General features: G+C 42.8%; 1 protein-coding gene across 2 annotated transcripts; it reads right to left on the bottom strand.

Annotated features, from left to right (window-relative positions):
• Nucleotides 1-3,030: 3,030 nt before the first annotated feature.
• MPHOSPH6 (M-phase phosphoprotein 6) lies at nt 3,031-23,669 on the bottom strand. 2 transcript variants are annotated; one of them, XM_047710936.1, is made up of 6 exons: nt 23,543-23,599; nt 18,960-19,067; nt 18,198-18,310; nt 8,671-8,761; nt 4,153-4,247; nt 3,031-3,735 (listed from the first exon to the last, which is right to left on the bottom strand). In XM_047710936.1, exons 3-6 carry the CDS (start codon nt 18,305-18,307, stop codon nt 3,600-3,602), a joined length of 432 nt encoding a protein of 143 aa, XP_047566892.1. In that variant the 5' UTR covers nt 18,308-18,310; nt 18,960-19,067; nt 23,543-23,599; the 3' UTR covers nt 3,031-3,599. The 2 variants fall into 2 exon arrangements, with proteins under 2 accessions (XP_047566892.1, XP_047566891.1); XM_047710935.1 differs by lacking the exon at nt 18,960-19,067 and having other exon boundaries at nt 23,543-23,669.
• Nucleotides 23,670-23,910: the final 241 nt, after the last annotated feature.

The following is a 23,910-nucleotide window of genomic DNA, read 5'->3' as shown; positions in this document are numbered from 1 at the left end:
TTTCCTCCTTTCAAATTTGGTCATCCAATTTACAAGGGCAGGGGTGGGGTGGGACAGTGAGGCGAATCACAGGTATTCAAGAAAAGCTTCTCGAACTCTCTAGCAGCCAGAGAAGCGCACATAAACGCTGAGATGCTGCACTGGTGCACCTAAGAGGGGCGAACGTTTTAAAACTGGTATTTGTTATACATTGCTACAAGACAAACTACCCCCAAAACTTAGTGACTTCTTAATTGAACTTAAGATTCTTGGAATCTCTCTTGTAACAAAGAAGGTCTAGGAGACACAACGTCCTGATATCTCCGGACATCTCAAAACCAGAAAATGGTTTTACAGCTGTATCTTGACTTTGAGGGCTTACTTCAAAATTTAACCCAAGGCTCAATTTTATTGGGAACACTTCAGATTTGATCTCTTAACAGTTCCTAATTTTGAGAATCCTTTGGTTGCTAGGGAAGACCAGCCTGGCTCTCAACATTTCTCTAAACTGTGCTACATAATGAAACGGTTCCTTCTGTCATTTATCTCTGTCTTGTATTTTACCAGAGGCATCCAGAAGCAGCCTTTGTCCCTTTTAAGGTGCTGCCTGCCAAGTTCCCCAGCCAGATTTTACCAGATGGGACGACTCCTGGAATTCATTTCTGGGAAGAACTGGCCTTGGATGCTTTGTATCTTAATGTTTGACAGAAGTGAGTAGAACTTGGTACCTGGATTAAAGGAAGAAACAAGTAGTTCATCACAGACTAAGGGTTTTATATTTAAGATCTCCTGCGGAAAACAGTGTATTCTACTTCATTGCTCTTGAGGCTTGAAGATTTTTGAGTTTGTGAATATTTGCCTGCAGATAGAATCATCCTGCAAAATCTTTGAGGAGTCTAATATGTTAGGTGGATTCTCAGAAGAGTCACTAAAAATGTTTATGTGAGGTTGGGTAAATAGGAGAACATTTTTATTCAATTCACTATTATCTATGAAAACACCTATTTTTAATAAATCTCTGCATGAGGAATGTGGGGTTGGAACCAGACAGAGTGAGGCATGGTTCCTGCTTTCAAATTACGTAATATTTTATAGAAGGATCTAAATGAGTATGTGATTATATATGGTTGAATCTCAAGTGAGCACTCATTCAATAATTGCTTTTTCAATTTTTTCTTGCTACCATAGATTCGTTTGTACATTCTTCCTTAATATTGGATGGCTAATATTGAGAATACCTTATTTAAAAAATTAATCTTTTGTGTCGAACACTGATGGCTAATGTGAATTTAAACTCATACCATCTATAAAAAGATTATAAAAAAGGAAATAATTTGAAATGTACTACAACAATACTGTGTATAGGTAGTACTGTAGGATTCTGAAAGATTGTTTAAAAAAAGGATGGTCTTATTTTGGGGCCAGGCTATGTTCTGCCTGTTTCCCAATTCTATTCTTCTGCTTTCCTCTACGGGCGACATCAGAGAGAGAGCATGGGCTTTGTCAGTAGATCTGGATTTGAACCCTGGGTCTAGCACTTAAAAGCTGTGTGGCATCGGGTGACCTACTGAAGGTCTCTATAGCTCAGTTTCCTCATGCGTAAAGCAGAGATGATACTCTACAACCCCTGCCCATAACACAGTGACTGGCCAAGTCTAAGAACTCCATGTTTGTTAAACAAACAAGTGTCAGAACTGCCGCTGGCCCTTGGCTAACACTGAAGGGCAGATCCCCTCTGCAGGGCTGTCACAGTGGAGATTCATTTGGAGAATATTTACCAGATCTGCTTCTGCATTGCTTTATTTTCCTCTAGGTAACATCTTGGTCCAACCATTGTCTGCTCTCTTCTACATTAAGTGCCAGATAGGGTCTCGCGTGGTCAGGTACGGGTTTGTGTTTTCTGCTCTTGATGGAGGTCAGGTCTTCTGATATCACTGAATCTAGAATCCAGATACCGTGGATTCCAGGTCTGTGGGCTGAACTGCAGACTAGTTCCCATATTGTTCTCCATTTTTACTTGTGACCATCCCCATGAGGTTAAAAGAATGAGAGGCAGGAGCAGAGAGGTGTCAGGTTTGAGGACAGAATCCACTTGACACAGACGTTACACGCAAAGAAGTGACTGATCATCGGGAACAATGATTAGGGTAGAGGTCAGAGGCGGATGTGGGTGTGAGAGCCTGCTGTGAGTGGGAGAGAAGTCATGGTAAGTCACAGTCTGCCAGTATTTGCAGATTACCCTATTACCTAAATGGTCTTGTTCGATCCTGGCGCACTTTTGCAACAATACAGAGCTACCCCTGCTACTCATGGGCAGGCAGAGGTTTTTCCTCATCCATACAATGCTGATGGAAGAGACACTAGCAGGAAATATTCAGATTTAATATGCCTTGGGGAAAACAGTATGACTTTGTACCAGCAAATCTGGGCACTCCTACTTCAGAATGAGTATCCTAAAACCCAGTGCATTTTCTTTCCTGGGGCTGGTAAAAACACAGGGCTCCAAGGAAAAGCAGCAAAATATGGAAAGAAACTCTAGGTTATACAAGCGAGCTGCTGGTTCGGAAAGTGGTGACTTCTCTGTGCAAATGATTTCTTTGTCCAAACAGAATTAAACAGGGTACATTTATATGGGTTAATGACTTTCACAGTGATTAAAGAAACTGATGATTGTTTTTAACCCATAAAAACCAGTATCTTATGGTTCAATTTAACACATTATCATATTCTCAATTAATGACTGGCTTTTTAAAGTTAGCATTTGGATAAAAGTTCCAATACCGGGGCGCCTGGGTGGCTCAGTGGGTTAAGCCGCTGCCTTCGGCTCAGGTCATGATCCCAGATCCTGGGTTCGAGCCCCACATCGGGCTTTCTGCTCAGCAGGGAGCCTGCTTCCTCCTCTCTCTCTGCCTGCCTCTCTGCCTACTTGTGATTTCTCTCTGTCAAATAAATAAATAAAATCTTTAAAAAAAAAAAAAAGTTCCAATACCGAATTAGACTAAAACTATTATTTGAAAGCGTAAGTGAAGAGAAAAAGTACACGAAAGCTTATTTATTACAGAACAATTTTTATTAATAAAAGCCTTAAACAAAACCCCACAATTCCACAAACTAACAGTGACCTGGCAGCATGCCAGTACTTTGGGCTGGAGTGGTACGTTTGCTCTTGATGAATTTACATATGATAAGTCCTCATGACATCTGATTCCAAAATATATGAATACATTGGCTTGGCATGATTAATAATTTAAAGTAAAATATAAACATAAGGGCAACTTAAACACTGGATTAATTTATGTATGTCAATTCAAGGTCAGTGACTAGAAAGCTCTATTAAAAAAAAAAATCTGTGGTCAAAAAGATCTTTAATTAGGAAGCAACCACATACCTCTGTACATTTGAAGATCGAGGGCTAAAAATCCCGTCCTGAGGAACACCATTAAGCAAAGGATGTATAACATCCACCACACATGTTTCAAAAATGGCATCTTTCCAAAATTGTCTACTTCTTTACAAATAAACATTATAGTATTAATAATTCGAGAGAAGCCATCAGAATGAGTTCCAAAACATGCTAACTCTCATGAAGCTTCCCTGAGCTCTGTCTCAAAGCATCTACTTTAATCCTGGGGCTTTAGAAACATCTTCTTTACTTTAACTGTTGGTTTTATGTGTCCATTTTCATCTTCTTCATAACTGGCACGGTCTCTTTTTTTGGCAAACTTTTTTCCAATTGTCCCCACCAAGGTCTCATATCTGTTAAGATGGTAAACGGCACAAGTTTAATTAAACAAACAAAAAACAAGGGAGGAGTCAAGTCTTGTCGAGAATATCAAACCAAACAACATCGAATAAGAAAAATCAAAATGATGATTAAAAGTAACTGATTGAAAACTTAAGAACTTTTCCATGAATGATTAAATTCTTCACCGTTTTGTTTTTGCACTATCCTAAATAAAGTGAGATATCTTAAAATATTGAAAAGCAGCATCGGACAAGAGCCCTCAACTGCCTGCCTCTGAAAGGTATGAACCCCTCCACCCCAGCCAAATGTACAGGAAGCAGAAAGCCATCTTCCCAGTGGGCCACTCCATGGAAGACTGTGGAAGTGCCCATGGCAGAGCCAGTGAACGCTGGGCCCAGATTATAATGCGGTTCTGAGGTGACTGTTACCTTCTGGCCATTTCTTCATCTGACACATCGAGCTCCACTGCTTCATCTTCAACTTCTTCCACCTTGTTCTTAGCGTTCATCTGGAGCATTAATTTCTGAAAAATGTAACAACGCTTTCAGGGCTGGAACAGGCTTATGAAAGAAACTGATATTGTATGTATTTGAAGGTAGAGAAACAGAAGTCACAATGTACAGGAGTAACCAACATTTATGAAGGGGTTCTTTTTAAAAAAATTTTTTTTTAAAGATTTTATTAATTTATTTGACAGAGAGAGATCACAAGTAGGCAGAGAGGCAGGCAGAGAGAGAGAGAGGAGGAAGCAGGCTCCCTGCCAAGCAGAGAGGCTGATGTGGGGCTCGATCCCAGGACCCTGAGATCATGACCTGAGCCGAAGGCAGATGCTTAACCCACTGGGCCACCCAGGCGCCCATCAAGGGGTTCTCTGTAATACATTCCTCCACAATGTGCCAACTGAAGTCAGCTGTGAATGGAAAAAATAGTAAGATAAAGCCCCACAAGATTGGACCTATTAATGAATTTAAATTGCATTTGAGATCATAAATCTCACTGGGTACTTACAACTAAAGCAGGCACACTCCTAACACACTCTGGTGAGTGGAAGAAAGAAAAAAGCAAACTTTCAGATTTCCTCCAAACTTCCCACCTTTGAGCCAACTGGAAGAAAACTACACTCAAGATGATACTAACTGCAGTTTCTGGTAGTAGCCGTGGGGCCGTGGCAAATTATTGGACAGAAGGACTGTGAGGTTGGCTCTGACATCATGGGGAGGACCAGCCTCATTCCAGAACACGAGGGCGGATAAAGCATTCTACATGATGTCCACGTGCCACAGTCTCACCTTCATTTCTTTTTTTTACATTATTAACCTTTTCTTGATCGTTACCCCCTGACAAATATCTTTTTTTTTTTAAATGTACAATGCCTTCTTTTTTTAGCAAAGGCAGGACGAGGTAGGGACAGCCGCGGAGGAACCAGTTTCCATTAGCTTTTCCAACATTTAAAGGACTGAAGAGAAAAAAATTCTGGGAATACAAGCTTTGTGAGGGCACAGAATTCGGATTCCTGCTGATTTCCAGTGCTCCAGAGGCTGGTGAACCTCAGGAACAGAGTATGTCTTTACTGAGCAAATAAACTCCACACTGGGAGTCACTAGAGATACATACAATATTAAAAACATGTTCTCGGGGCTCCTGGGTGTCTCAGGCAGTGAAGTATCTGACTCTTGATTTTGGCTCAGGTCATCGTCTCAGGGTGCTGGGACAGAGCCCCGTGTTGGGCTCTGTGCTCAGTGGGGAGCCTGCTCCAGATTCTTTCCCTCTGCCCCCTCCTCTCTCTCTCTCAAATAAGTAAATCTTTAAAAAAGGAAGACTTTTATAAAAATGTGTTCTAAGTACATCCTCCTTATAATGAAGTAAGTGCTCTCAACCTGGTATCTTTCTTTTATAAATTTTTATTATTTTTTAAAAAGATTTTTGTTTATTTGACACAGAGAGAAAGATCACAGGTAGGCAGAGAGGCAGGCGGGGGGTGGGGGAGCAGGCTCCCCGCTGAGCAGACAGCCCGTCTCGGTGCGGGGCTTGATCCCAGGACCCTGAGATCATGACCTGAGCTGAAGGCAGAGGCTTAACCCACTGAGACACCCAGGTGCCCCTCAAGTTGGTATCTTTTCAAACCAAGTGTATATATACCTAACCCTTCTCCTGTTTTGTGACAGCTCAGATTTGAAAGTCAAACAGTTCAAAATCTTTCCCCAGAGAGAACGTATTCAGCGTTACAGAAGAGCAGTCACGGAAGCCATCTTCTAATAGCCTCCCACATCAGAATCCTTTTCCCCTCATAGGAGACAGACCCTGGAGTGCCTGCCTACCCCAACCCTAGTCTCTGGGCATCACACACTCATCATCTTTGCTTCCCCCTGACTCTCCCTTCAGCCCACTGCCTTCTTTCTCTTCCTAATCCAAAGCTTTAAACAGGCTAAGCCAAGGAAAATACCTATTATAAACAAACACTTTTAGTGCTGACTTGTGTAAATAGAACACCTTAATTATCATATACTCTCAAAAAAGGTGGGGGGGGGGAGAAAACCTATAATCTTTAAATAAACTCTGGCAATTAACTTGGTTAAAACTGTGATTCTCTGGGAGAAGATATTTGCAAACGACGTATCAGATAAAGGGCTAGTATCCAAAATCTATAAAGAGCTTATCAAACTCAACACCCAAAGAACAAATAATCCAATCAAGAGATGGGCAGAAGACACAAACAGACATTTCTGCAAAGAAGACATCTAGATGGCCAACAGACACATGAAAAAGTGCTCACCATCACTCGGCATCAGGGAAACACAAATCAAAACCACAATGAGATCCCACCTCACACCAGTCAGAATGGCTAAAATTAACAAGTCAGGAAATGACAGATACTGGCGAGGATACAGAAAAAGGGGAACCTCCTACACTGTTGGTGGGAATGCAAGCTGGTGCAACCACTCTAGAAAACAGCATGGAGGTTCCTCAAAAATTTGAAAATAGGGACACCTGGTGGCTCAGTTGGTTAGGAGACTGCCGTCAGCTCAGGTCATGATCCTGGAGTACCCAGATCGAGCCCCAAGTCGGGCTCCCTGCTCGGCGGGAGTCTGCTTCTACCTCTGACCCTCCCCTTCTCATGCTCTCTCTCTCAAATAAATAAAATCTTAAAAAAAAAAAACCAAAGTTGAAAATAGAGCTACCCTATGACCCAGCAATCACACTACAGGGTATTTGCCATAAAGATACAAACACAGTGATCCAAAGGGGCATGTGCACCCGAATGTTTATAGCAGCAACATCCACAATAGCCAAACTATGGAAAGAACCTAGATGTCCATCAACAGATGAATGGATAAAGAAGAGGTGGTATATATATACAATGAAATACTATGCAGCCATCAAGAGAAATGAAATCTTGCCATTTGTGATGACGTGGATGGAACCAGACGGTATTATGCTGAGTGAAACAAGTCAACCAGAGAAAGACAATTATCTTATGATCTCCCTGATATGAGGAAGTGGAGATGCTACGTGGGGGGCTTGGGGGATAGGAAAAGAATAAAGGAAACAAGATGGGATCCACAGGGAGACAAACCATAAGAGAATCTTAATCTCACAAAACAAACTGAGGGTTGCCGGGGGGAGGGAGGTACGGACAGGGTGGTGGGGTTATGGACATTGGGGAGGGTATGTGCTATGGTGAGTGCTGTGAAGTGTGTAAATCTGGCGATGCACAGACCTGTACCCCTGGGGCTAATAATACATTATATGTCATTAAAAAAAACTAAAAAATTATTAAAAAAAAAAAAAAAAAAAAAACAACCCAAAACAAACTGTGATTCTCTACAGGCATCCTCAGAGAAGTGGTTTTCAACCAGGGGTAGTTTTGCTCACCAAGGGACCTTTGGCAATGTCTGGATACATTTCTGGTTGTCACAACTGGGGTGTGTGTGTGTGTGTGGGCATGCGCGTGTGTGTGCATGTGCACGCTACTGGTATGCAGTGGGCAGAGGCCAGGGATGCTGCTGAACATCTAAAAATGCACGGGGCAGCCTCAAAGAATTATCTGGCTCCAGAAGTCAGTGGTGCCAGGGCTCAGAAACCCTGGCTTCAAGTGTCAGTGATCAAACTAAGCTTTAGGGCGCCTGGGTGGCTCAGTGGGTTAAGCCGCTGCCTTCGGCTCGGGTCATGATCTCGGAGTCCTGGAATCGAGTCCCGCATCGGGCTCTCTGCTCAGCAGGGAGCCTGCTTCCTCCTGTCTCTCTGCCTGCCTCTCTGCCTGCTTGTGATCTCTCTCTGTCAAATAAATAAATAAAATCTTAAAAAAAACAAAACAAAACAAAAAAAAACTAAGCTTTATATCATAAGGCTCCATTTCACTGGTGGAGTACCTGATAGGATAGCTTCTAGTACACACGCCAGAATTCTAATAAATATTAAACGAAGGTCTGTGCTTCTCTACAAACCTGAACCGGGAGAATTCAAATCAATAGCTTAGAAGGTGAATATTTACTTTTCAAACAAACTTTCTAAGAGGTTCATTTAAAAATCTATTTACAAACCTGGATTAAAACCTGCCCATTAAAAAGTCAAATTGCTCCATTTTTAAGTAACATTTTTCCATTAGGAAAGATACATTTACAGGTGCCACAAAATAATTTTTCATAATAGCTTCACATGCACAAAAGCCGGACGTCTCTGTGAAAGAGCGGAGCTGAAACTCTAGCACTCGCAGGGCGCTGTCTGGGAGCATGTGCTGCTCCATGAAATCACCTCCTAACTCTCCCACAAAACCAGGCTGCAAAGGGCTGCAATTTCTTTAAATCGCTCCACCGGTATTTGAAGACTTGTTATTTTGTATATAATGAGAAGAAACGGTACCTGGTGGGAAAAAAACCGAAACCCAATTATTAGCAGAAAGAATTCAATTGGAAAATTTTAAAATTTGAAGCAATTATATTTAATACCTCAACCTCAGGATTAAATCCTCTGAATGACATTCTTCCATAGAGAAGATCTTCACATAACAAGAAACTCTGCTCTTCTATTATGAAACACCTAAGTGGGAAAATAAACCTGTATTAATAGCGTGTCTACATATAGCAAGGCACCACGAATAAAAGTCAACATTTCAAATGAAAAATCGATCTTACTTACGGTTTTTAGTGGAACTGAGTAAAAGTAAGGTAAGACTTTGAACGCAGGGGTCAAAATAAAAATTGATTATCTTGGCCAGCAAAGGCATTAGATGACTGACGAGAGCAGGAGCCTGCAGGCACAGCCTTGTCCAAATTACACATTTAATCTGCATAAATGCCTACACAAGGCAGAGACCTAGGCTATTTATAATAAATCTGGATTTTTCTAATCTGAAGCAATTTCCTTGATGATTACATGTCCCAGCCCGCCCGCCACCTTTCTTATTAAATACTCTGAAACTGGAGTCCCAGGCAGCTTTAAGAGAGTGTATTAGCTGGAGCTCTTAGCTGTGGACGAGTGGGAGTTTACTGAAAGGACACCAGGATGGCACAGAGTCACCGGGCAGGCTGGATGAGCAGGAACGGAAAACAGGCAGAAATAAGGGTCGCTAGGTCGCTGACCCAAAACCAAAACCGTGAAAAAAAATCTACCCCAGTAAAATTGACATTGCACTGAGGGGGGCTAAGCTCTGGACAGCAGACGGCACTGGGAGGCCAGTGGTGCCCCCGAAAAGGAATGCAGGTGTGACATTTTGGTCTCTAAAAGGAAGCCTACTCCGAGTCACCAGTTTATTATCCCAGTCGTGGGTGAGCATATGTGACTACAGCCCGAGACCGTAGAGCTAGCGGCCCTAGGGCACACGAGGGAAGTAAAGAGCTGGTCTTCAAGGCTTCGTGGCAGAAAGCAGGCACTACTTCTTGTGTCAAGATTCACTCACTCAGTCAACACTTTTTCAACCAAACTGTGTGCCAGGCAGTGTTCTAGAAGCTGGAGGGCCAGCCACGGGTAAGAGTCTCTGCTCTCACAGACGTCCCATTCTAGAGCGGGGCCGAAGGATACATGAATGATTTGTACTGTACAGTGAAAAAGAAGGAAGCATTTATTTCACTTGTGGCCGTAAGAAAGCAGCTGGAACCCAACTGGCCTCCTACCTACGTTAAAGTAGGACTCAGAAGGAAACAATGAACGTGTCAAAGCACAGAGCTGTGGTGCCTGAAAGAAAAGAACCAAAGTAAGCTTTCTGACTGAAGGCAATGAATGCCCGCCTTCTGCCTGGAAGCGACTTTTAGACCGTGGAGCAGGGAGTGGGGGCCCAAACCGAGCCCAGTCTCACTGAGCTGAAGAGACAAACACACTGAAGTTCGGGGCTGCCCAGGGGGCAGAAGTACATGGGTCAAGATACCAGAGAGAAGGAGATACTTAAAAGACATGCTGGGGCCTGCACACATGGTCCCCTTGAATATCTGGCTGAGTACTAGGTTGTCTGTGTGCAGGGCAAGTCCAACAGTGTTAGGGGAAAACAATTTCCAGAGGACAGTTACCTGGTGCATTAGTTTCCTAGGGCTGCTTTAAGAAATTACCACAAAATTGGTGGGTAAAGTAAAAAAAATTTATGCTCTCAATTCTGGAAGTCTACAGTCAGTTTCACTGGACCAAAATCAAGGTGTTGGCAGGGCCGCGCTCCCTCCAGAGGCTGAAGGAGAGAATTCACTCTTTGCTTCCGTAGACAGCTAGGAGTCCTGGGCTTGTGACTGCATTACCCCAACCTCTGCCTCCATGGTCACACTGCCTTCTCTTCTATCTCCCTTTTAGAAAGATCTATGTGATGGTATTTAGGGTCCACCCAGACAATCCAGAATAATCTCCCCATCTAAAGATCTTTAACTTAATTACTGCAGCAAAGTCGATTTTGCCATATAAACTAACACAGGTCCACAAGGACCTAGATATTATTGGGGGACCATTTTCCAGCATACCATACCTGAGAAAGAAAATTTACTCTAAAACTGTATGTTGAACAAATACAAGGCCTTGCACAAAGGAGGGGAATGTCTGAGTTGTGTTTATCCAGAATGGAGCAACCATGCTGAACCCTGTGACACGGAGCAGAAAGCTCACACCTCAGGAGGAGGGGGGGATCTCACAGAAGTCCAGGCTGTCAAACCTACACAAAATAGTGACCAAGCTGACTGGCATGTTAATGACCTGCCTAAGGGAAAATTCAACACTCCATTAAGGAAGACAACAAAATCCGGGCACTGAACAAGGTAATACGTAATGTGAAACACACAGTAAAAAGCTGCTGGTCATGTAAGGTAGCAGGAAAATGTGATCCATACACAGAGGAAAAACAAATCAATAGAAAAAAAAGATGATGGCATTAATAGAAAAGGACTTCAAAACACTTATTATTTTTTTAGATGGGGTGGGGTGGGACAGAGGCAGAGAGGGGGAGAGGGAAAGAGAGAGAAACTTAAGCAGGCTCCAAACCCAGTGGGGCTTGATTTCCCAAGCCTAAGATCATGACCTGAGTTGAAATCAAGAGCTGGATGCTTAACTGAGCCAGCCAGGGGCCCCTAAAAACAAAAACAGTTATTATAAATACGTTCAAGGACTTAAAGAAACACAGGGATGTAATGAAGATACAAATAGAGAACCTGAATTAAAATATGGAAACTATGAAAACTCACCAAATAGAAATGTTAACAACAGAAAAAACAATATCTGAAGAGAAAAATCAGAACAGTCCTTTTATCTATTAAAGAAAGTGAATTCATTATTAAGAATCTTTCTACAGAGAAAACTCTAGACCCAGATAGCTTCACTGGTGAAGTTTTTAAAATATAGCTCTATATCTATTTATTTATTTAAGGACTTTATTTATTTATTTGACACAGAGAGAGACATCCCGAGAGAGAGAACGTAAGCAGCGGCAGTGGGAGAGGGAGTAGCAGGCTTCCTACTGAGCAGGGAGCCAGATTCAGGGCTCCATCCCAGGATCCCAGGATCATGACCCGAGCCGAAAGCAGCCACTTAATGACTGAGCCACCCAGGCTCCCTACTGGTGAATTAAAAAAAAAAAAAGAAAAAGAATTATTTATTTCTTTTGAGAGAGAGAAACAGAGATAGCAAAAGAGATAGCAAGAGAGAGCCTGAGTGGGGAAAAGAGAGAGAAGCTGGCTCCCCGCTGAGCAGGGCTCAACACAGGGCTAGATCACTGGATGCTGGGATCATGACCTGAGCTGAAGGCAGACCTTAACTGACTAAGCCAGCCAGGGACCCTCTAATAAATAAAATCTTAAAAAAAAAATAAAAGAAGAGTCTGCCTTTGGCTCAGGTCATGATGCCAGCATCCTAGGATCACAGCATTGGGCTCCTTGCTCAGTGGGGAGCCTGCTTCTCCCCGTGCTTGTGCAATCTGTCTCTCTCTCCCTCTCTGACAAATAAAATATTAAAAAAAAAGAAAGAAAGAAAGAAAGAAATAGGCAGGCCACAAACTCGGAGAACATATTCATAATACGTATATCTGTTAAAGGACCTGTGTTCAGAATATAAAGAACTCTTATCTGTATAGAAGTATGTAAATTTTATCGCAAGAAACAAAACCCTACAAACACTGAATTCTAGTTAATGATATGCATATCTGCAACTTACTCTGAAATACACTAAAAATAAAATGGATTGACAGATGTATAGAGGGATGGATAATTATGCAATATAAGACTCTAGAAAAAAAAGGAAGCATTTCATTTTTAAAAACAGGCAACAGATTTGAATAGGGACTTCACAAAGGGAGATACGGAAATGCCAATAAGCACATAAGAGTTCTTTAACATTATTAGTCATCAGGAAAATGCAAATTAAAAATCATAATGAGGGGCGCCTGGGTAGCTCAGTCCTTAAGTGTCTTCCTTCGGCTCAGGTCATGATCCCAGGGTCCTGGGATCAAGTCCCACATCAAGCTCCCTGCTCTACGGGAAGCCTGCTTCTCCCTCTCCCACTGCCCCTCCTTGTGTTCCCTCTCTGGCTCTTTGAGAGGCTCTTCCCTGTCAAATAAGTAAATAAAGTCTTTTTAAAAAAAATCATAATGAGACACCCCTAGAATGACAGAATAGATAAAATTGAGAAGGTAACATCAAACGCTAGAAGGACATGGAAAAATTAGAATTATTCTATTTCCTTAGTGAATCTGTAATAAGACAGTGCAATCACTGTGGAAACCAGTCTGAAAGTTTCACATAAAAAGTTTCTCATAAAGTTAACTCTATGCCAACCTTATGACCCAGCAATTCCACTTTTACCGAAGAGAAACTATAAGTGGAAAGAGTTAGGGGTCCCCCCCCCAAAAGAAGGACAAAACATAACATGACACCAGAGAAGTCATTTTAGGCTATTTTCAGGGAACTCTCTCCGCCTTTACTTGCTCAAGCACACTTCCAGCACCCCTTCCTAGGAGATCAGAATCACAAAGAAATGCAAAAACTTCAGTGGTTAAAGATTTTAAAGGAACAAAGAGAAAGCAAAAACTAACACTCTACCCGGCCAGGAAAGAGCCTAATCAAATCAGAGACCATTAATCCCTGCTAAGATTCCCTGTGCGATTTCAAAAGTAAGCAAGGGGCACCTGGGTGGCTCAGTCGTTAGGCATCTACCTTCAGCTCGGGTCATGGTCCTGGGGTGCTGGGATCCGTCCCACATGGAGCTCCCTGTTCAGCGGGAGCCTGCTTCTCCCACTCCTACTCCCCCTGTTTGTGTTCCCTCTCTCTGTCAAATAAATAAGCAAAATCTTAAAACAAACAAACAAAAAAAACAAGCAACACCTTGCATCAGGAGCCCACATTATACTAGCTCTCAGAGCACTCCCATTAGCTCCTTCCCCTGGAGGGACCCTTATGGTGGCTGGGAGGCTTCAGAGTAAAGTTAGCCTCCACCCTCAGAGGAGCACAAGCTTCGTTAAGGATAAATGTATCCTGTGACGTTAACGTGTTTGTTTTTTTTTTTTTTTTCCCATGGCAGGCCTCTTTTTTAAGTATGCCCACAGGACCTCATGTCTGCCTTTACACGTGATGACAAAGCCCCCCTTTCTGAATATTCATTCTAACCCTAAATAAAAGAAACCCACTCACCCTCACTTGGGAGAATCATGGCTTTGAAAGTTATTCTCCATGATCTCTTTATTTGCTGCAAAAAGTTTCCTTTGTGTGACCACTCTACGGGTCTGTAGTCCTTACCTGTAACTCGGCAAAGGAGTGAGCTCAAGTTAGTTCTGCTACAAAATGAAAACAGGATCTATCCAAGTCATACAAATTCTTTTTATCTAAAGAATTTGTCTTTGGTTGCTGTATGAAAAGTGGTCTGGACGGGCTTCTTGGATAGATGACATCTGATCAGCCCAGATCAGAAGGCAACGAGGAACACAACATGAGGCCTGGGGAAGAAGAGCTGTGGGACCAGTTAAAAACCCTCAGAAGGGAGTGGAAGGGGCCCATCTGAGAAAGAGTGAGGAGGCCTCCACGACCAGATAGGAGTGGCAAAAGGGAACACTGGTAGGAAGTCAAAGGTAATTTCATGGTGCCACTAAGGTGATGTCTTCTTCACTGCGCTGACAGTTACAGGGCAGGTGCAAAAGCAATTGTCAGTAAGAGCTCATCTCGGCATGAATGACAGTAGGGACACCGTACTATGCTAGTAGTCACTGCTGGTTTTCAAAGTCTAAAAAAAAGGGAAAGAAGCCAGTAAGAATGCTTTTGATGAAGCAGGAAAAAAACTACTAATTTTCATTAATCTCGGCCCGTGATTACACTTCTCAAGAATATTCCGCATGCAAAATGGTAAGTGCTTCTGCACAGTGAGGCATGATGACCATCTTGAGGAAATGCACTTGTGTGATTGAGTTCTGAGTTGAACTAGCCACTTTTTTCATGGAACACTGTAACTACGGTTATTCAGACTTGGGTACTTGGCAGACGTTTTTCTGAAAATGAATCAAATGAACTTGTCACTTCAAAGGAACAACTGACAGTACTTGTTGCCAGTTACAGAATTCAAGCTTTCGAGCAAAAATGAGAATTCTGAATAGCGTGTGTATGTCATCTTGGACTTGAGAGCTTCTCAATACTTAGGGGAGATTTTTCTGATGAAACCCACGGTAATATTAATGAATGTGGCTTCTGATATCCTATAAGGAAATGAGTTAACATTTAGAAAATCTATACAACTCACTGAACTAATATTTTCCAAATGAGAAATGCATGATGTTATGAAATGATGCATGGATAAAAGATTTATTCCAAATGCAAGGTAGACTGACGATTATGAAAAATGTACTGACACTATGAGATTCCACACTGCCATTAAAGAAACTACTAGTTACTGGGTTTTGGAGTAGTGTAAAAACAATTATCTGAAAAGGTTATTATAATACTCATCCCCTTTCAATTACATCTCCTGTGTAAGGGTGGATTTTTAAAAAAAAATTTTATTTATTTATTTGACAGAGAGAGAGATCACAAGCAGGCAGAGAGGTAGGCAGAGAGAGAGGGAGAAGCAGGCCCCCGCTGAACAGAGAGCCCAATGTGGGGCTCGATTCCAGGACCCTGAGATCAAGACCCGAGCCGAAGGCAGAGGCTTTAACCCGCTGAGCCACCCAGGCGCCCCAGGGTGGATTTTCTGTACTTGCCTCAACAACAGATACAACAGGCTGAGTGCAGAACTTGAGGGAACCTAGTCAGGAATGAACCCAACTTCTGTTAAGATGCACAGAAATGTAAGATAAAGCCATTCTTCTCAATAACATTTTTTGGTCTTGAGAAACAGTTATCTTTCCTTTTTTTTTTTTTTAAAGATTTTATTTATTTGAAACAGAACGAGAGAGAGAGGGAGGGAGAGAGCAAGCACAAGCAGGGGGAGCAGCAGACAGAGAGGAAGAAAGGCTCCCCACTGAGTAGGGAGCACAATGTGGGGCTGATTTGGATGTTACACATGGAAGGGGTCCTTTGCGGTCTAGAACCAGGTTTCCTTCCTGTGGGATTACCTCAGGCTGGCTGTGCCCTCTTATGAAGGTAGCAGCTCTTGTAAGATGTCTTCTGTTTCAGTCACCCCCTCCTCCCCTCGATCGTCTGGGCCTGGAGAGGAAACTACTCCCACCACACAAGCTACGGGGTATGCACCATGCCGGGTGGCTTCCCTGCGCCCTACTCTGTCATACTCTCAAATCACCCAATCTGGCAGTGTCATCTTCTCCTGCCAACGACTTACCTAATATACACATCTATACACAAACAGGCACTGAATGATGGCAAAGGTTTATTATTCACTGCTAGGGGCTGACTGCTTGTATCCCCCACAAGATATGTATGTTGAAGTATTACCCCCAGAGATGATCGTATCAGGAGATGAGGCCTTTGGGAAGTGGCTGAAGTCATGAGGGTGGGGCCCTCCTAAATGGGCGTAGCACCTTGCAAAGGAGACGCCACAGAATCCCCTAGATCTCGGGCATCTGGGTGGCACGGCCGGTTAAGTCTCTGACTCCTGGTTTTGCCTCAGGCTGTGATCTTGGCATCACGGAGATCAAGCCCTGGGTCAGCTCCATGCTTAGCATGGACTCTGCTCAGACTCTCTCCCCCTCTGCCCCTAACACGCCCCCCACCCTCTCTCAAATAATAAATAAATAAACTTATTTGAATAAAAAAGAAAAAGATAATAATTATTATTTAATAAATAATAATAAATAAATAAACTTATTTGAATAAAAAAGAAAAAGAAAAGAAACCCTTAGCCCCTTTCACTGGGTGAAGACACAGTTATGAACCAGGGAGACAGCCATCACAAAAGCACTAGTATGGTAGTCCCTTGATTTCAGATTTCCAACCTCCAGAACTATGAGAAATAAATTTCTGTTTTTTTTTTTTTTTTTTTTTTTATTTTTATTTGTCAGAGAGAAAGAAAGAGAGCGCACGCACAAGGAGGGGGAGTGGCAGGCAGAGAGAGAAGCAGTCTACCCATGGAGCAAGGAGCCTGATGTGGGATTCGAATCCAGGATCCCGGGATGATAACCTGAACCAAAGGTAGAGGTTTAAGCAACTGAGCCACCCAGCTGTCCCTCTGTTCTTTACAAGCTACCAAGTCTGTGGTATTTTGTTTTAGCAGCCCAAAAGGATGGAGACATTTGTCTCCTAGGAAAGGAATCTAAAGGTCATCTTTCTGGGAATATGTTATGTTTGGGGAAAAATACTGAAAATAAGATAGAAACTATCCTGCCTCTCAATAAGTAAAAAAAAAAGAAAAAAAAAAAAGTCTGGAATACTTTGTGCAAGTTCAGTCAAGGGATAAAATAAAATGATAGGTCTTTACCAGTAATGGTCCCTTCCTATACCACCTGCCCCCAAATCCACACCATCTCTGGCATTGTCTTCCCCTTCCTCATGGCCATCTTGCTTCCTCTGAGAAGCAGCAGAGGAAAGCAAACAGAGAAGCAAGCAGAGAAACAAAGTACTTTCCTTCCAGAAAAGACCCAGAGAAGGTCGGCCAAATGAACAAGGGAATACAACATGTTAAAAACAAACAAACAAAAAAAATTAGGTACAGAAAGAAAAAACATAAATGTGCCTGAATAAACAATATCTTCCATCATGTGAGAAAGTTTAAATAATACCACAAAGTTTAAATACCACAGAGCTCACTAAGGTGAGAAAAGTACCAAAGAGAAAGGGGAGCTTTAAGAAGAATTTAGATAAAAAATCAATGGGTGATATGAATCTACCACTTCTTTATGTAAAATTATTCTGGAGCGCCGACCCTGCTTAAAGGTGGAAGAGGAATGGTCTAGTATGGTATCCCAGCATTAGGCACGACCAGGTGGCTGACTCTGGGCAAGTTACTCTCTCAAGCTTCAGATTCCTCAGGTATAAGATGGTTGGAATGACAGTAGCCAGTTCCTAAGTTTGCTCTGAGGATTAAATAATTAAGAGATTTAAACTGCTGAGCTCAGTACTTGGCACATGCTATAGACTCAATAAATGTCAGCTAAGATGATTGGTATTAAAAGCAGTAAAAATTAAAAAAAAAAAAAAAAAAAGAAAAAGAAAAAGAAACACACCCCAAACTCTTTACTTGCTTTTAAGAAGCTCAGCCTAACGAAGAACTTTATTATTCAAACAAAACTGGAGAGGCCTAAAGTACACACCTTCCAACTTAATCCTCAAACTTAATGTGACAGGGAGCACACCCAGATTCTCATAAAACGCTCCCCAGTTATTACCAGAGATGAGCGGCTGGCTACCTTTACTCAATATAAAAAAAAAAGAACAGTGCTGTAAATGGTGGCCAGTAAAAATGTATCAATCCAAGTAGAACTTATACAGATTAGTATTTTTAGAAAACTATTTGCAAAGCTAATTCAAGAAACCGAACAGATACCATTTTACAAGATTTGCGCCGCTGGAATGAATCCCATTTACAGGGATTTCCCTCTGAAGACCCAAAGCATCATTAATATAATTTCCAATTAACTTACTCTTTTTCTTTAAGCTCTGGCAAATCCAAATACCAGTGCTCTTCACTAATTATTTTCTTTTCTTCCTCTTCTAGTTGTTTCTTGGTCTCTGAGTCCAGGCCCCTTTGCATGAACTGTCGAAACCAAACCAAACCAGTGTCAGCAGCTAGTTTTCTCGAAGTAGAGTTGAGAAAAACTCAAATAACTTTATTCCTCCACATGCTTTCCCTCATTTCTCCATCATCTCAGGGGGGAGGGTGGAGCCCCCAGGACCAAGGCTGCTTAGCTCTGCCCTTGACAATGTCACACCAGACTAGCAGGGAAGCCCCCTAGAGCACACAAAGAAGTAACGTGGACTGCCTTCAGAAGACTTTGGAAAGATCTTTCCCGTACTTTAGCTCGTCTATTTTAATAAAAACAAACAGTAAAAAACTGCATTCAGTTAATAGCTCATCAATATTTCAGTTTTACACAGTAATCTGTGGGGAAGGGCTAAGACAAAAGACACAGATCAGGCCAGGCAGGTAGAGCTGGAAAGTGAGAGGAGGAGAAAGTGAGGGCAGACTCAATACTTTCCGAATCCCTGGATGACCCGCCGGGGCCCGCTGGTCTCTGCACCTGCTGATCTTGGTCCGGAATGCCTTTTCTCATGCTCCTCCACCTGGACAACTCCTAGCTCTTCTGATACACGGGAAAAGCTACTCCATCTCTGACACCTGCAAGCCAAATTGGCATTTCTCTCCTAGATCCTTCCTATGACATCTTCAAGCAGTCTCACCGCACCTTAATGTTTTGAGCATCCGTCTCTTCTGAAGACCTTGAGGGCAAGGACTTTGTCTAGATGATCTGCTTCCTCAGTTTCAGCATGATGAATGATATGTAGTAAGGGGTCTGTAAACACAGACCGAAGCAAAGCTGTATCCATAAGCCTGCTCCTCGTGAATATTTGTCCCCTGAAAGGCCGACCACCTCTATGGCTGCTCTTTATTCTAAAATGTGCAGAAGCTCAATTCGAAATAGGCCAGTAGAAAATGGGCAGTCCAGCTGCTAGCCGCTTCCCTCCAGAAACAGTATTTCCTCAGGGGACCAGTGAACACAGCAAAATGATAAAGTATTAATAAGGGAAAAAAATAAATTCAGAAAACATCTAGGAGCCTATGGAAGTTAAGTCTAGAATTCCACTAGTTTCCATTTATCCCTCTTTCTTTCCCTTGTCCAAGCTCTATACTACTTTTCCCTCCATTCCAACCCTTCCAAAAACAAGCATTTTTCAGCACAAGGGCTTTACCAACGAGGATGAAACGGAATGACGAAACTTGAAAAAATTTGTAAACAAAATACAGTGATAATATCCAGTTCTGATGAGGAACTGGTGAGATTGGATCACTCATATATTGCTGGTGGGAATATAAAATGGTACGACCTCTGTAGAAAACAGCTTGACAGTTTCTTATTCAACTAAATATGCTCTTACCATACAACCCAGCAATTATCCTCTTGGGCATCTATCTCCGAGAAATGAAAACTTATGTTCACCCAAAAACTCATACAGGAATATTCACAGCAGCTCTATTTGTTAATAGCCAAGCACAGAAAACAAACAAAATACTCTTCAGCAGGGGGATGGTTAAGTCCTATGATAGTTCCAGAGCATGGAATACTAGTCAGCAAAAAAAAACACAAAAAACAAGGAAAGAGGTATTGATACTCAACAACTTAGATGGAGCTCAAGTGAATTATGCTGAATGAAAAAAAAAAGCCAGTCTCAAAAGGTTACATATTGTACAATTCCATTTACAGAACATCTTTAAAATAACAAAATTACAGGAATGGAGAACAGATTTCCCAGAGCTTAAGGACAGCAGAAAAGACTTGGTGTGGCTACAAATGGAGGCTGAGGGAACCCCATGGTGATGGAACAGTTTTATATCCTGAATGTGGTGGTAGTTACATAAATCTGTACATGATAAGCTGTATGGAAAGATCACACACACACACACACACACACACACACGTACACGTAAAATGGTGACATAAAATGGTGGCTCTGTGGATTTCCTGGCTTTGCACCGTACTCTAGTGATAAAAGAGAGGGAGTAAAGGGTACATAGGATCACCCTGTACATTTTTTGCAACTTCCTATAAATCCATCATTATTTTAAATAAATGTAAAGGAAATGTTTGCACTCTACCTAAAGTCTTTTGTAGTCTTCACCCTTTTACCTGTGTCTCTATCCTCACCCAGGAAAGAACTGGGAATTTCTGGAATGCACATCCTGTACTTCCCAATCCTTCTGCCTCTACTACTCAACATCATGTTTCCGTTTTCTACCTGGCAAAATATCTACTTGTAAAGGCCCAGAGCACATGTCCTTTGGGCCTTCCCTGACTGTTGTCTGGTCAAGCTCTTCACAGACCCGTTCCCATAAAAGAACATCTTTCCCTGCATCTAAGAGTCTTATAAGCACTGGCTTATTATTCAGTATGCTGCTTCTGTGTCTCCCAAAAGACAGAGATTCTGAAATAGCAAGTCATGTCTCTTGCCCATCTTTTATTACTAGCAGTCAGGCTGCAGGCGGTATACGAGAGTTCAATAAAGGTTCTCTGAGGGGCACCCAGGTGGCTCAGGCAGTTAAGCATCTGCCTTTAGCTCAGGTCAGCCAGCGTCAGGCTCCCTGCTTAGGGGAGAGCCTGCTTCTCCCTCTCTCTCTGCTGCTCCCCCTGCTTATGCGTTCTCTCTCTTTCTCTGTCAAATAATAAATAAATAAAAAATCTTAAGGAAAAAAAAAAAAGGTTCTCTGAATGTAAATCCAGATCTATGGTCTTATTCTCCTAGACTCTCATTCTTGGATGGTTCTCTTTAAACCCAGATGCCTCATTTCGTAACTTATATTCTTGGAGACACAACTCACCAATCCTACCCACCTGCCTTTTTATCTCCTATTTTTAGTCAAGTAGATATTATCTCCTATATTTAGTCAAGATTTAGTCAAATAGCTATATATGTGTGTATGTGTGCACACATGCGTGTGTATTCTTTACAGACAGAAAGGCTAGAACACCCTGTGAATATGAATCAAACGACTCCAAACTTAGGTAGCAATCCAATTCTCCTGACTCTACAGCATTTAAGAACTCTCTCTTAAAGCTCAGTGATTTGGCTTTACTCACAAGTGAGGGCCTACAGCAGGTTTCACAAATTACAGTCCTTAGGCTGAACATCAATTATTGCCAATAAAGTTTTACTGGAACAAAGATATGCTCATTTGGTTCTGAGGTACAATGGCAGAGGTGAGGAGGTGCAATGGTGGTTGTTTGGCCTACCAGCCTGAAGTATTTGCTATCTGTCCCCCTTACAGAGAAAGTTTACCAACTCCTGTCTTAAGACCCCCAAAGAGCTATAAGCACAAATACGACCTCTCTGCAATCATTTCATCACACCGGCAGAAATGCTTCCTACATCCTTCACTTTCTGCTTCCCAGCAGGATCACCGTCCAGACCCCAACAGGTGACCAAGTCAGAGGATTTCGGGTACACTTGAAAACAAATGTTATCAGTATTAAATCGTCAGCTCTTTCACTCTTGCTCTATACTGAGCTTTGGCTGAACAGCTACAGGGGATACGGCAACCTAATGTAGCCGCTCCATTCATTCTCACAGGACACTTCCCTCTGTCTGTACATATACTAACTCCTGCTATCCCACCAATAAGTTCTTTCTCATCCATGACTGAAGCTGCTAACCCAACTAGAAAAACTGTGTAATTTTCCCCCCACTCCTTTGCTTTCAAAATCCTGTTGAGTCTTCCCCTCACTGGGGTAGGGGCTGATACTTTTTTTGAAGGTAACTTCTTTCTTAACTCTTGAGTCAGATCTTTGGTCTGAGTCCTAGCTAATCACTCAGCACATCTTCATCTGATGTGCCTGCTTCACCAACCCACTCTACTTCTCTGATTACAAACCGTGAGTCAAAAGAAGACTCTGTTGGGTAAAAATTCAAATTTTGCTAATATGTATGAAAGAAGTACTTTAGAAACTTCAAGTTATATGACTTATCCTCCCTCACTCACCCTGTTCATCCCTAGTTACACCCTGGCTCAACTCCAAATCTGGCACGTGCAACATTTGCTCTCCAATCTTTCCAAACATTATGCCTTGCTTCCTTTTTTTCTGGAAATTCCCCTCTAAACATGGTATCTAACACTGTGCTGTAGTGATTAGTGACAAGCAGTACAGAACAGCAGTTAAGGGCTAGGGCTCTGGAGCCAGACTGCCTGAGTTTGGTTCTGTCTACACTACTGGTTAGATTGTGCAACTTTGGGCAAGTTACCTTGTTGCCTGTTTCAGTGCTTCGGCTGCAAGAGTGGTGTAATAACTTATCTGCCTCACAGTTATCAGGCAGATATCAGGGCTGCTATATGCAAAGCACTTAGAACAGCTGTCTGGCATAGAGCAGAAACTGTACATGTTTGCTATTCTTCTTCTTCTTCTTCTTCAGGTTTTTAAGGCCTGGTTGTCTCCCCTGTTTTAAATCCTGTGTTCTTTTTTTAATCCACCCTTGTCTTTTTTGTTTGTTTGTTTCCCCCACTTTAAAATTATTTGTTAAATTGATTCAATTTCGAATCTAAAAATCAATTTTGCTTGAAGTCGAGGACATTCACCATAACTGTTCTAATTCTATTCCTACCGACCTTGCGATCAGATCATCAGAACTTCTAGTTTGGTCTTTCTGACTGCGATTTCGTCCTTTGTCGGGTCTTTCTTTCACCAATGTATTCTCCAGGGCAGTTAAAGTAACTTCGAAAATTAAGAAGAACGGCTAAGACGCTGTTACCCGTGCTCAATCGCTTCCCGTGTTCACAAGAAAAAAAAAAATCCTTAATCTAGCTTAAAATCCCTCACATGTTATGGCCACTGGCTACTTTTCCACTTTTGCTACCTGCCTTCCAGACATACTGAATTACCTTTAGTTCTTGGAAATCCCAAGGGTTTCTTGAGTTTTGGTCTCAAGACTGGGCTGCGCCCATTCTCCCACCTATCCTTCAATCTCTACTTCCCGCAGGAGCCAAGTAAGTTCCCGGGGCTACGGCGCTCCGAGCACCACCGCACTCGGTGCCACGGCATCCTGCTTGCTTTCGTGTCTCTCTTTCCTATCCCACCGCAGGGTTTATGAGGGAATCTGCCGGATTTATAACCCAGTTCCCAGTGCCCGAGGCAGAGCTAGCGCTAAGTGAATGAATGAATGTTCGAGCTGGAGGCCCTCCGTGTCTTCCCTGGTACCCCCGCGCGTCTGCCGCCAAGGCCCCGGCCAGGTCCTGAAGCCCAGGTACCCTTGCTGCCCGGCCCGCCTCCCTGACTCCCCGCACCTTCATGCGCAGCAGGTTCTTGGACAATTTCGTCTTGCGCTCTGCCGCCATATTGGCTCCCGCTCCGAGCCGCGCACCGCTACCAGCCCCCGCTGCGCACGCGTACTGCTGCGTGCGCCATGGCGTCGTCTCACGCAACTCACGTCGCCCCGCCCCGTGCCCCCCCCCAACCTCCCCCCCTCCGCCTCCGTCTCACACGCTTACGCGCGTCCCCGGATGTTCGCGCGTCGCCGCAGCGCTCGCCTCACGGAGGAGCTCGGGGTAAGGACACGGCCGCCCACGCAGGGGTGAGAGCGACTTGACGTGGGGAGGGAAACGTCTAAAGACGCCTCAGTGGGAGGAGGCCCGAGTTCTGGCCCCTGGGAGCG

This window comes from Lutra lutra, chromosome 17, assembly GCF_902655055.1.
Source record: "Lutra lutra chromosome 17, mLutLut1.2, whole genome shotgun sequence".
NCBI classification, from domain to species: Eukaryota; Metazoa; Chordata; class Mammalia; order Carnivora; family Mustelidae; genus Lutra; species Lutra lutra.
This window is presented reverse-complemented; position numbering and strand designations above follow the sequence as displayed.

Coding starts and splice junctions, on each gene's coding strand:
- MPHOSPH6 (XM_047710935.1), bottom strand. CDS start 23,593: ATGGCGGCAGAGCGCAAGACGAAATTGTCCAAGAACCTGCTGCGCATG. Junction 4,248..8,670: donor GATTTAATCCTGAGGTTGAG/GTATTAAATATA, acceptor TACATTTTTCAG/AAATTAATGCTCCAGATGAA. Junction 3,736..4,152: donor GATGAAGAAATGGCCAGAAG/GTAACAGTCACC, acceptor CCATCTTAACAG/ATATGAGACCTTGGTGGGGA.